Genomic DNA, 12,690 nt, shown 5'->3' with positions numbered 1-12,690 from the left:
CATACCACACCTTAATTATCCTCCTTGTAACCTGCAATTTCCCCCCAAAACTTGTTCTTTTTAGTGACAATAAACTTGGGCAACATCAAAAATGTATGCTTACACTAGTTACAGCCTGTTCCACACATAAATACAATATCAGCTCTGGTAATCATTCTCATGGTAGCTGTACGTCACCTTTCATGTGAACACAAAAGAACTGGTGGAAGCTTTGTTACACGAATGAGGGAATGGACTAAAAATATTTCAGCACACTTCAACCCATGAAGTTGGAAAGCTAAGTACATGTAGGCATTACTTGTGCAATCAACATATTGTCATAATCAAATATCCTCACACATTTCTCGGCTTTTTCTTTTGAACACTCTGTTTTCTTTCTGCATAATTCCTTTCGTCATTTTCTTTCCTGCGATCTTACAAGGAGCTAACATCACAAGCTAACCGATGACGGGTCACCATCATTTGTCTGTCGTGTATCTTGTTTGACCACTTTTTTTTTTAGTGAACGATTTGTTTTGTCTATATCTAAATGTTCTATAAACTTACCTTTTCTGTGTTTTATCTTGAAATATCAGTGTTTTATGACCCACACTGACACAAACTGACACACACTGACACACACTGACACACACTGACACAAACATGAAGAAAGAACACAGAAAGAACTGAGTTTACTTGATAATTATAAACACACTTAGATACAAAAAAACTTCCTTAGTTCCTAAGTCACGATTGTGGTGTGGACAAAGCCGTCTTATTTAACACCCTACCAGTCAACAGGAAGCAAATGTTTTTCAACAACTTGATTCTGTCTGAAGACACATGAACTAAGCATACCTGATTGCAAAAGTCTTTGCTGTCAAAACAACTACTGGGACCATGGTGGGTCTTCTCACTAACAAAGACAGCAACAAAATTAATACATTAATAGATCAATCAGATCTTATCCCCCCCCCCTGAAAAAAAAGAAAGAATTTAATACTCCAGGTTTGATTCTTAATGGAAACGAATCTGGCAACAAACCGTCTCAAATCACTCCAGGTGATACACATTTTGGTTTTGGGTTTGAAACAACACAAGGAATCCCTTAATCTATAGGTGCAAAAATTAGTGAACACATGAAGTTATACTTATAGTTCTACAAACACTCACAAACAAAAGACTACTTGTGATATCAAAGTATCAAAAGACTACTTGTGATATCAAAGTATGAAAAGACTACTTGTGATATCAAAGTATCAAAAGACTACTTGTGATATCAAAGTATGAAAAGACTACTTGTGATATCAAAGTATCAAAAGACTACTTGTGATATCAAAGTATCAAAAGACTACTTGTGATATCAAAGTATCAAAAGACTACTTGTGATATCAAAGTATCAAAAGACTACTTGTGATATCAAAGTATCAAAAGACTACTTGTGATATCAAAGTATCAAAAGACTACTTGTGATATCAAAGTATCAAAAGACTACTTGTGATATCAAAGTATCAAAAGACTACTTGTGATATCAAAGTATCAAAAGACTACTTGTGATATCAAAGTATCAAAAGACTACTAGTGATATCAAAGTATCAAAAGACTACTTGTGATATCAAAGTATCAAAAGACTACTTGTGATATCAAAGTATCAAAAGACTACTTGTGATATCAAAGTATCAAAAGACTACTTGTGATATCAAAGTATCAAAAGACTACTTGTGATATCAAAGTATCAAAAGACTACTTGTGATATCAAAGTATCAAAAGACTACTTGTGATATCAAAGTATCAAAAGACTACTTGTGATATCAAAGTATCAAAAGACTACTTGTGATATCAAAGTATGAAAAACGGTCACACCTGAACTACCCAACATAACCAAAGCAAAGCTCCTGGCAAGTACCAGTATGTGATCATAGATATATCCAAACTAACCCCACGAGGAACGAGCAATGAGAAAATCCTACTGATAAAACAGCTACATTATAAGATGTTTGCTGGCTTGTTGTCCGACCAGCTTTTTTTGAAACAAAAGGCGACCTGCTCCCCGAGGACAGACAAAAAAGCTGGTCTGACTACAAGTACAAGCCACTAAACATCACATTTGTCATCATTTTGTTCGTTATCTGAACAACTCATGAAAACGTGGAATTTGGTTGTGTTTCTGAGACACATATTTGAAAAGGAGCGTATGGCTTCTACCTTCTTTACACCTGATCAGCTTTATTTGACTTTGAACTGTCCCCAATATTGCCCCATACTGCAAAAGTTTAAGACACTGCTAACTTTAGGCACCTATTGTCACATCATACCTCTTGTCCATGACTTCAAACTTAAACTTTGCATCGCTTTTCTTCCAGTCAAAAAATGCACAGAGCTGCAATCGTATATACTTTACGAGTTCAGTAAGGTTTTAGCAAATATCTTTTCTTCTAAATGTTGTATGACTTTTTATTGTGCATGTTATGATTACAGAGCCTTAGGTTACAAACTGAGCTGTTACTTTAAACTATAATGATCAGCTTTGATGAAGACTTTGAGACAGAGAGTGAATGTTTACAATCGTCGTCCTTGGAAACAAGAATCCCGAACCGCGATGGTTACACAGATTACACAAACAAACGTGACTATGAACCATCTATATCACAAAAATCAACAGTGAGGCAACCGTTTCCTGTCACAAAAAAGGACAGGACAGGCATGTTACTTGTTAGCTAGCTTTCAGAAAGACAGAAATACACGGTCTATACAAGGTTAGTTTTCAGAAGGGCCAAAACACATTGTGATTAACAAAGACAGAAACTTGACACCCACAGACAGGGAACACAAACAGACAGCTGTGTGCACAACAAAAGGAAACATCAGGAGAAGTCCCATCAGTCTGTCTCAGCAAGTAGGGTGAACTGTATGAATTAAAACATGAGACACAGCTTAGCACCAAGGACAGCAGCTGTGTGCAAACTGTTGGGTGTGATGACAGTGACAAATGTAACACATGATATCAGTAGTTAGTAGCAGCTGTCTTTGTTCTTTCAGTGCTCTCCAAATATGAAATCTAAAACAGCCCCACCTGTGTGTGTGTGTGTGACAACTCATGGAGCAAAACCGGTTTAAACTTACATAACAATGACTCTTTTCTCAACTAATAACACTTTGATCCTAACTAAAAACATGCAGGTCTACACATATCCTGCTTAGACTAGTCACATGCAAAGACTGAATAATGAAGTTGTGAGGTTCCTGCTGCCTCTGCTGACTGAACACAAGACTTGTTTTTGCGGTTGTGAGGCAAACAGTAACACTACTGTGGAACACCCATTTTAACACCTCAACAAAATTGAACAAGTCAGGCCTTAAAAAGGAGGTAGTCTTAAAATGGGGGTACATTTACACAGGTAATGATGAAAGTCTGAGAAAACAAGGTCTTAAAAAGGAGGTAGTCTTAAATTGAGGGTCTTAAAAGGCGGGTTCCACTGTAACACAGAAGACTGGTCAAGGATACTGCCAGTAGCAACTTGACATTGAAACCGGATCCTTCCTACTTCCTGGGTCATCCACCACCCATCACATTACATATAGCAGTACAAGTACCTCCATGTCTACTTGATATGTACACGATGAGCACATGTTTTGAGTGCATAGCCAGTCATACAAAAACACACTATGGAGAGAGTTGCCTGTAAAACTGTTTGAGTGCATCCCAGTCATACAAAAACACACTATGGAGAGAGTTGCCTGTAAAACTGTTTGAGTGCATCGCCAGTCATACAAAAACACACTATGGAGAGAGTTGCCTGTAAAACTGTTTGAGTGCATAGCCAGTCATACAAAAACACACTATGGAGAGAGTTGCCTGTAAAACTGTTTGAGTGCATAGCCAGTCATACAAAAACACACTATGGAGAGAGTTGCCTGTAAAACTGTTTGAGTGCATAGCCAGTCATACAAAAACACACTATGGAGAGAGTTGCCTGTAAAACTGTTTGAGTGCATAGCCAGTCATACAAAAACACACTATGGAGAGAGTTGCCTGTAAAACTGTTTGAGACACTGCCAAGTTTTGACCAGGAAAACTCTCACAGGCCTAATATTTGTCTAAATGCACCTGTCTAAATGTACCAACATTGCAAGTAAGAAAGCACTGACTCTTTCCACTAAAACCATCAACATGTCACAGCAAATATTAGCTGGTTCCTTTCACTTTTGCTTTTTGATTTGTTTTTCTGACCCCCCCCCCGGAATTGTTTTTCTTCAAAGAACCCAAATGGTGCAATTTGGTGTCATCTGAGCTCCAAGTTTGCCATTAAATTCAGTTTTTAGAACCATTTTTGCCTCCCCCATTTATTTTTTCGGCGGACACTTTTGTTTTTTCGGCGGAACAAAACAAAAAAAATTCACGGAAATTTGCCTTTCGGCGGACAATTCCCACGCCTGATTTTAACAAATCTCAGAAGAAAGTCTCTGCTGACTTTCAATTGTTTCTTTCACAACTTCTGATGTTATCTATATATATATATATACGACTTGTGTCTGTGTGTGTGTCCGCGATGCACGCCCAAGGTTCTCGATGGATCTGTTTCAAATTTGGTGCCCATATTCAGGTACACCCCGGACACAACCTGCTCGATGAGATATTTCAACACGTGCTCTCAGCGCGCAGCGCTGAACCGATTTTGGTTTTTCTCTGGATCCATTCCCAGTAACTCTTCCTTATCTTCTCCAGTGTTTTCAGCGTTTATCTCCCTTCCTTTGTGTGGCGTCAATCCATATTCCCGTTTCTATTTTTAGAAGGTCACTGTCGACAACGCTCAATCCATATTCCCGTTATACTATTTTTACTCTTCTCCAGTGTTTTGCGCGTTTATCTCCCTTCCTTCGTGCGGTGCGCCGGGACAGCCGGGTATTCGACTCGACTTCTTCCCGGCGAAGCGGGTATTCATCTAGTATATATACATATAGAGAGAGAGAGATACATGTACTATGTGAGTGCCTGCAAAGTGACTCGTGCAAAAATGTACACTTACACACTACAAAGCAGTGCCAGCAAGAAACATGTTCTATGTTTTTAATTCTAAATTTCCTCACATTAACTGGATCATATTATACATACATAATGAACACAGAAAGAACCAAAAACCACTGCAGACTACTTACTCAGCTACTTATGTGCAACTGCAACTTGGTTTACAACTCACAAACATGTCTTACAGTTTATGTACTGAACAAGGAAGGGATACAGCTGGTCATATCTGGTGTGGTAATTGACCCATGTAATAAAACATATAAAACTCAGTCAAATCAGTGAACCAAGTAAAGGCTAAAGCACAACACAGTGTCAAATGTTGTTCACAACAATAAAGAACCAATATTGTGCAAAGTCAGTGACCTATAAATCTATACACAGTCTAATGCACACAAATACCTTGAACTTGCTGGGTACAACTACAAGTGTTGCTCTCACCAAGTGAGACAAAATAGTAACACTAACACCTGCATTTTTCTCTGCAAAACATCTCTACAGCCTCTACAGGTGGAATGACTTCCCCATTCTCTTAACGTAGACAGTGTAGCGGAGAAACAGGCAAACAGATACAGATCACCATACCACCTATTACTAGATAATGACGTACTGTAGAATTTGTCAAGAAGATTCCAATTTCCATTTTATGCTGAAAATTGAAATTAATACTTTTAGTCGAATATATATTATATATATACATAAAACTAATTGGGATGTCTGACAGCACCACGTTTTGTGTGCATATTTCCGTAATTTGTCAAGAAGATTCCAATTTCCATTTTAGGCTGAAAATTGAAATTAATACTTTTAGTCGAATATATATTATATATATACATAAAACTAATTGGGATGTCTGACAGCACTACGTTTTGTGTGCATATTTCCGTACAAATACAAGTTTACACATCACTAGATCAGTCCCAGAGTCAATAATTCAGCCATAAAAAGGCAAGTTTCACATGAGAGTGATTTTGGTCAAGCTTATTCTATGACCCAGACAGTACATTAACATGTATATATGATACAATTTATGAAAAAAAGATGTGAAAGGCCAACAAACCTGTGAAGCTTAGCCTGAAACTAGTGAAAGCGAGGTGTAGGTTAGAAGGCTTCTAGGAGCAAATGAACCATAGTTGTTAAGAGCTCAGTCAATAATGAAACAGAGTCTGGCATTCAGGGAAATCTGTCAATCAATACTCACAGTCACATCAATCATTTCTGTGCAACCTGTTTCACTGCCAGAGGAAAGCACAATGGATTGTGGCATGGCAAAATGCAATCAGAGAACAATATATAGCAGCAAATCTATGTTTATGTATTTGGATTGACATTATATATATATGCAAAAAAGAAACAGCTTACTCAGTTACTGGTTAGATGAACCCCTTAAATGCTAACTGATGCCCCAGATTACTGGATGGTCTTTTATACCTCTTTATATTTTTGTAATGTATTTGACTAGTTTCAACTATAAATGACAAAAAGCTTCAGCTAGCTGAGATAAGAGTAAGACCAACTGAATTCACTGATCGATGCTCTACCCTCCTGATTTGCAGTGAAGCTCCCTGGCTTACATTATACATGTACAACATACACACACATTTATTTATATAAATAAATTCCACCAAGCATGGAATTGGAAGAACATGTTATTGTTAGTATTAATATCACTGAAAAACAAAGTTAAAAATCACTTTAAAATCCAATTGTCAAATCCGCAACTACCAATCATGATTCAGGTTTACCTGCTTTATAATAAATCATGATTGTGGCTACTGAAAGAAACCTAAACAGTCTTCCACATTGGCATGCCAACAAATCTAGATACCATCATAGTACTCCAAAAGTGGAAATAGCTATAAATGCAAAAAAACTCAACAAATATAATTTAGTATAAAAAAAATAATTCTTGGTTAACAATAAATCCTCAAAATCAAGATTAATGCTCCAAATGGCCTCCCCGCCGCTGCAGGCAAACTTGAACTCGCCGTGCAAAGTTATCAATCACCCGCACACACTCCTGTTGCGTGATTCCGCGAATGGTTGTTGTGATGGCTCTCTTGAGTTCTGTGATTGTCTGTGGGTTGTTCCTGTAGACGTTGTCTTTCAGGAACCCCCAAAGATAGAAATCTGGGGGATTTAAATCCGGGGGAGGCCATTTGGAGCATGTTCTGTAGAATGAGCATAACTTTCCTGAAAGACAAGCTAGAACGCTAAAATTTGCTGTGCAAATCATGCAGAGGCTACTTGTGTGTGTAAATAAATTTTATGAAGATTGCTTTATTTTTGTTCAATTTATGACGTTTTGTTTGGGTACTCTTTTTTTTGGGTCACCCTGTATGTAAAAAAAAAAAAAAAATCGGTTTTCTTGCCAGACAAGGAAACTCAAGGCATCCTGTCAGGAAGAGAATGGGCTGAACTCATTTTGACCTGAGGTCAAGATGTCTTCAAATGCATAACATTCATGGTTGGATTCAAGTAGGCCTTGGCTGAAGATCCGGCGAGTCAGTTACGGAGCCCCCAGGCTCGGGGACCGGCTCTCTCCACAAGCCACCTTTATTTTTCGAAAGGCCGATGGGTCGTTCATTAATGAATTTCTTCCAAAAGTTCAATTCAAAGAACTGTGTTCTTGGCTTTTTTTGGAGAAAGAATAATGCTGATCAGAAAGATTTGTATTTCGGCAACAGCGCGATCACTGATAAGCGACTGACCGTAGTGAGAGATGCGGTTCGCATGTGTCAGAGATTCTGTCGAAGCAGAGACATAAGTCGAAGTCATAACTGAAACCTGTTTATTATTGGGGTTTTTTCCCATGTTAATGATTTATGTACTGCATTTTGTTAAGCCTTGGGACCCGTGATTCACGTTGGTTGGTTTACAGACAAATTCAGTGATCAACTTGATGCCGAATCAGTGACTAGTGAGCTTTGTTGTTGCAAGCTCAGTTCAATCACCGAAATGCTTTCGAGTAAAGAAGAATAGAGCAAAATAAAAGAAAGGAGAGTTAAGAGGGGAAAAAGAAGTTAAAAAGATTTTATATTTAAATAATCCTCCGAAAGCGGCGTATGGCTGCCTAAATGGCGGGGTAAAAAACGGTCATACACGTAAAATTCCACTCGTGCCAAAAACACGAGTGTACATGGGAGTTTCAGCCCACAAACGCAGAAGAAGAAGATATTTAAATAAAATAACCCGCAATGGCAGAGCTCGAACCTACGACTTCACTTACCATTGCACAGTTTGCTAACAACTGAGCTAAGAACGGCTAACTGCCAGGGAAGCGAAAATTAGGAATGTCTATTTTGTTAGATACAGGTGACTGCCGGTTCCCGAGCCTGGGGGCTCCGTTACTGGCTCGCCGGTTTTGAGCCACTCCGATTCAAGTAACAACTAACCTAGATCCATAAAACAGACGACACATTTATATAAAACATTGATTTTTTCATCATGAGCTACATAAGTACATGTATGACAATGACATGGTCAATAATAAATCTATTTTCCAAGCACCATGCAACAGAACTCATGCTTCTCATTTAACTAGCACTAGCAGTAGAAACAGCAAACGATACACACGTTTATGTCAATATGTGTATACATACATTAACAGGGGTGTTGCTAGACATTTTCATGTTGGGACATTTGGCCGAAACTGTCAGAAAGCTTTAGGACATCTTGGAAAATGTTCGGCTATTATTTTGGCTCATACAAATTCACCGCAACATTGAAGCACAAAACTCAAGAGGGGAACACCAATACATACAATCATTGTCTTAGGAACACAGATTACAGGGGCGGAGCAGTTAAGCCAGAGGGGGGGGGGTACAACCTGGGGTCCAGGGTCCCGTTGGGGGGTCTGGGGGGCTAAGCCCCCCTGAAACTGAAGAATGTTAGCTATTTTATAAACAATTTGTGGCTTATCCTTGATTTTAAACATGATCAACTGGTGTCAGCAACCACTCATTATTTCTTTTAACGTTAGTTTTAAATATTATAATGGCAATTTATCTTGTACACTGATATCTGCTCCCGACATCATATAGTATGGTTAGAAGGAAGACATGTCGCATACCGTAACAATTAAACAATTAACTCTTCCCCCGGCTTTACAGACAGAAACAGCTGGAGGGACGGAGAGGGGGGTGGGCAGGGGGTCCGAACCCCCTGTAACACCCCCCCTAATCCGCCCCTGGATTATATGTAGCTTACTGCAACTGAAACAATCAGCTTTGCTGATTTAACTGCGATTTAACTACATCAGACATCATGTAGCTCTCTGCAACTTTTTCAAACCTTTAACTTTAATTTCTTGAAAGTAAAACTCTTCCAATATTGTGCTAATCTTGACAAGCCTTGGGAAACATGACCGGTAAAACACCAATAAACAAGAGGCGAAGCCTTCAAGGCTCACGTAAGAAATCGACAAACAGTAACACAAACTCAATCACTCCGTCACACATACACACACACACAGTAAGCATAGGTGACACGGTGCAAGACACTAGATCTAGATCTGTCTGTCTGTAGCCTACTTACGGGGACACGACTGCCAGTTGGTCAGATCGACACTGCGCTTTCAACAGCGCTTCTTCGCGCAGACACTGGAAACACGCTGTGCAGATTAACCTGTAGGAAATCTCCTTTGGTATCTTCTTTATCTATTTTTCTGGAGCTACGAAACCGAACAATGTGAAATCATCTTCTCCGAATCGGCGAACTGCAGCTCGGTGATAACTGTATCTATACCACAATCCTTCACGCGATCTGACCTAACCTTGACCCCTGACCTGGTCTACATACCACACACGACACAAACCAGTCACCTGTTTTTACCCCCCCAAAACCCCCCACCACCCGTTTTCTTTGGATACACACTTTAACTACATGTATACGTGCCGACGAAATGTTGATCATTGCTTCAATACTTTGAAGCTGTTGCTTGAATAATAACCAGGTAAAATTAGTATTTCGGTGTTCAGTCAAATGTTAAAGTTTCTACCACAGACATACATACATACATATACGCACGCACGCACAGACAGACAAAAGTTAGCATCGCATAGGCTACACTTACGTGAGCCAAAAACCGTGTGGGGTGAGCCATTTTGCTTGGAAACCACGATTTGGAGGACGCTTTTCATTCACTGCAGGGATCGCGCTAGGATTTTTCAAATTGCGTACGGCTTACGCAATGTCGCCCAAAAAACGCGTAAAGCAGAACCGATTTTGCGTCACACTATAACACAGTTAAATCATGACGATGTGCGAAAAAACGAGGACAACTTTCGCTGCATGCCGTTTTGAATGAATCAAAGACAGGCTTGAACTGAAAGTGTCTCTCGGCCTAGATTAGGCGCCACACGCCCAGTGCATTTCGGGTGTATGTTCTGTTTCAGAAAACCGACCGGCGTTGCTTTGCGTCGCTTGCGACACTCTTATGCCGAGAGCACGTCACCTCATTTTGTTTGATCCAAAACAGACTTTAGATTTGAACTCGCGCGCTTGTGCTATGTTTGATCCAGAACAGACTAGAGATTCTAAACTCGCGCGCGTGTGCTATAGTCTGATTCAGTATTGGGATGTGCTGCTGAGCATGTCGTTTTGAATTGAAGTTGTTTTGCGTACGCGTTACGCATAAGCGCTGGAAAAATGCGTGGGCAGATTTTAAAACGCGTCAAATACGCAAAAAACATGCGTTAACGCGATCCCTGCTCTGGCTCAGCAGATTTCGATTCGCGGTGACTATCGTCTGCTATGTCGCCTGCTTCGATCGACTCGACAACACTACTACCACTCACACTGACACTGTCCACATTCACGGTGTTCCTGTCATTTTCTCCGGAATCACTTACCTTGGCGAAGGGTAGCAAACCTTGGCCAATTTAGTTTTTTTTTCTTTTTTGGTTGCGACATGTTCAAATCCAAATCGAAAGCACTGACTGACTGATAAACTATCGCGAACGCAAACGCTGAGAGTGTGGCATCTATATTTGTTGGCAATGGCTTCCGTTCAAAACAATGATGTTTCGTTTTTGGTATTCGCGAAGGAAATAAACGTCAGTCAGTTGACTAAGTACATCGGCAGCAGGTTTAGCAATCAAAGCCTGACCAATACAAAAAAAATGGACAAACTTCAGGGGTGTCGTTTGGGTCGGCCCTTCGGCCAATCGCCGATTTTTTTTTTACTTTGGCCAAAACTTTCATGTCCCTATCGGCCAAATGTCCGAAGAGTATTCTCCTAAATCGGCCAAAGTTTGTCCAGTTTTTTTTATTGGTCAGGCTTTGATTGCTAAAACTGCTGCCGATGTACTTAGTCAACTGACTGACGTTTATTTCCTTCGCGAATACCAAAAACGAAACATCAATGTTTTGAACGGAAGCCAGTGCACAGGCGGAAGGTATCGTTCACTGGACCACTACTTACATAGTCTTTCTATGTAAGTAGTGGTCCAGTGAACGATACCTTCCGCCTGTGGCCAATGCCAAACAATATAGATGCCAGAGTGGTTTCCCTTGGACAAGGGAAACCACACTCTCAGCGTTTGCGTTCGCCGGTTTGCGATAGTTTACCAATCAGTCAGTGCTTTCGATTTGGATTTGAACATCATGTCGCAACCAAAAATGAAAAAAACTAAATTGGCCAAGGTTTGCTACCCTTCGCCAAGGTAAGTGATTACAGACAAAATGACAGGAACACCGCGAATGTGGACAGTGTCAGTTTGAGTGGTAGTACGTGTTGTCGAGTCGGTCGAAGCAGACGACACAGCAGACGATAGTCACCGCGAATCGAAATCTGCTGAGCCAGAGAATGAAAAGTGTCCTCCAAATCGTGGTTTCCAAACAAAATGGCTCACCCTACACGTTTTTTATTGGTGTTTTACCAGTCATGTTTCCCAAGGCTTGTCAAGATTAACACAAGATTGGAACTTAAAGTTATGGAAGAGTTTTACTTTCAAGAAATTAAAGTTAAAGGTTTGAAAAAGTTTCAGAGAACTGGTGTCTGATGTAATTAAATCAGCAAAGCTGATTGTTTCAGTTGCAGTAAGCAACATATAATCCAGGGGCGGATTAGGGGGGTTGTTACGGGGGTTCAGGACCCCCCCCCCCCCCCCCCCCCCAAAAAAAAAAAAAAATATGTCTGTGATTTTTGATTTTTATTCTGTCTGTAAAGCCGGGGGAAGAGTTAATTGTTTAATTGTCACAGTATGCGATATGTCTTCCTTCTAACCATACTATATGATTCTTTCTTTCTTTCTTTCTTTATTTGGTGTTTAACGTCGTTTTCAACCGTTCAAGGTTATATCGCGACGGATACTATATGATGTCGGGAGCAAATATCAGCATGGACCTATATTAGACCAGTGAAGATAAATTGCCATTATTTAAATTTTAATACTAACGTTAAATTTCTTAAAAGAAATAATGAGTGGCTGCTGACACCAGTTGATCATGTTTAGTTTAAAATCAAGGATAAGCCACAAATTGTTTATAAAATAGCTAAAATTCTTCTGCTTCAGGGGGGCTTTGCCCCTCAGACCCCCCAACGGGACCCTGGTCTGGACCCCAGGTTGTACCCTCCCCCTTCTGGCTTAACTGTTCCGCCCCTGTAATCTATGTTCCTAAGATAATGATTGTATGTATTGGTGTTCCCCTCTTGAGTCTTGTGCTTCAATGTTGCGGTGACTTTG

General features: G+C 39.9%; 1 protein-coding gene across 5 annotated transcripts in view; it reads right to left on the bottom strand.

Moving 5' to 3' along the window:
• The window catches only part of LOC138960394 (E3 ubiquitin-protein ligase MARCHF8-like), a 29,248-nt gene that overhangs the window by 15,258 nt on the left and 1,300 nt on the right, over nt 1-12,690 (bottom strand). For 3 of the 5 annotated variants that reach the window (XM_070332295.1, XM_070332293.1, XM_070332294.1), the window contains exon 3: nt 11-31. The exons of 1 other annotated variant lie outside the window; for it this stretch is intronic. In XM_070332295.1, the coding sequence (XP_070188396.1) occupies nt 11-31 (21 nt within the window). Of the gene's footprint in view, nt 1-10; nt 32-6,203; nt 6,238-12,690 lie in introns of all 5 variants that reach the window. One more of the 5 variants, XM_070332297.1, reaches the window with a different exon arrangement.

The sequence above is a fragment of the Littorina saxatilis genome, linkage group LG2, assembly GCF_037325665.1.
Source record: "Littorina saxatilis isolate snail1 linkage group LG2, US_GU_Lsax_2.0, whole genome shotgun sequence".
Classification (NCBI taxonomy): Eukaryota; Metazoa; Mollusca; class Gastropoda; order Littorinimorpha; family Littorinidae; genus Littorina; species Littorina saxatilis.
Note: the sequence above shows the minus strand (reverse complement) of the source record. Positions and strands in the feature narration are given on the sequence as shown.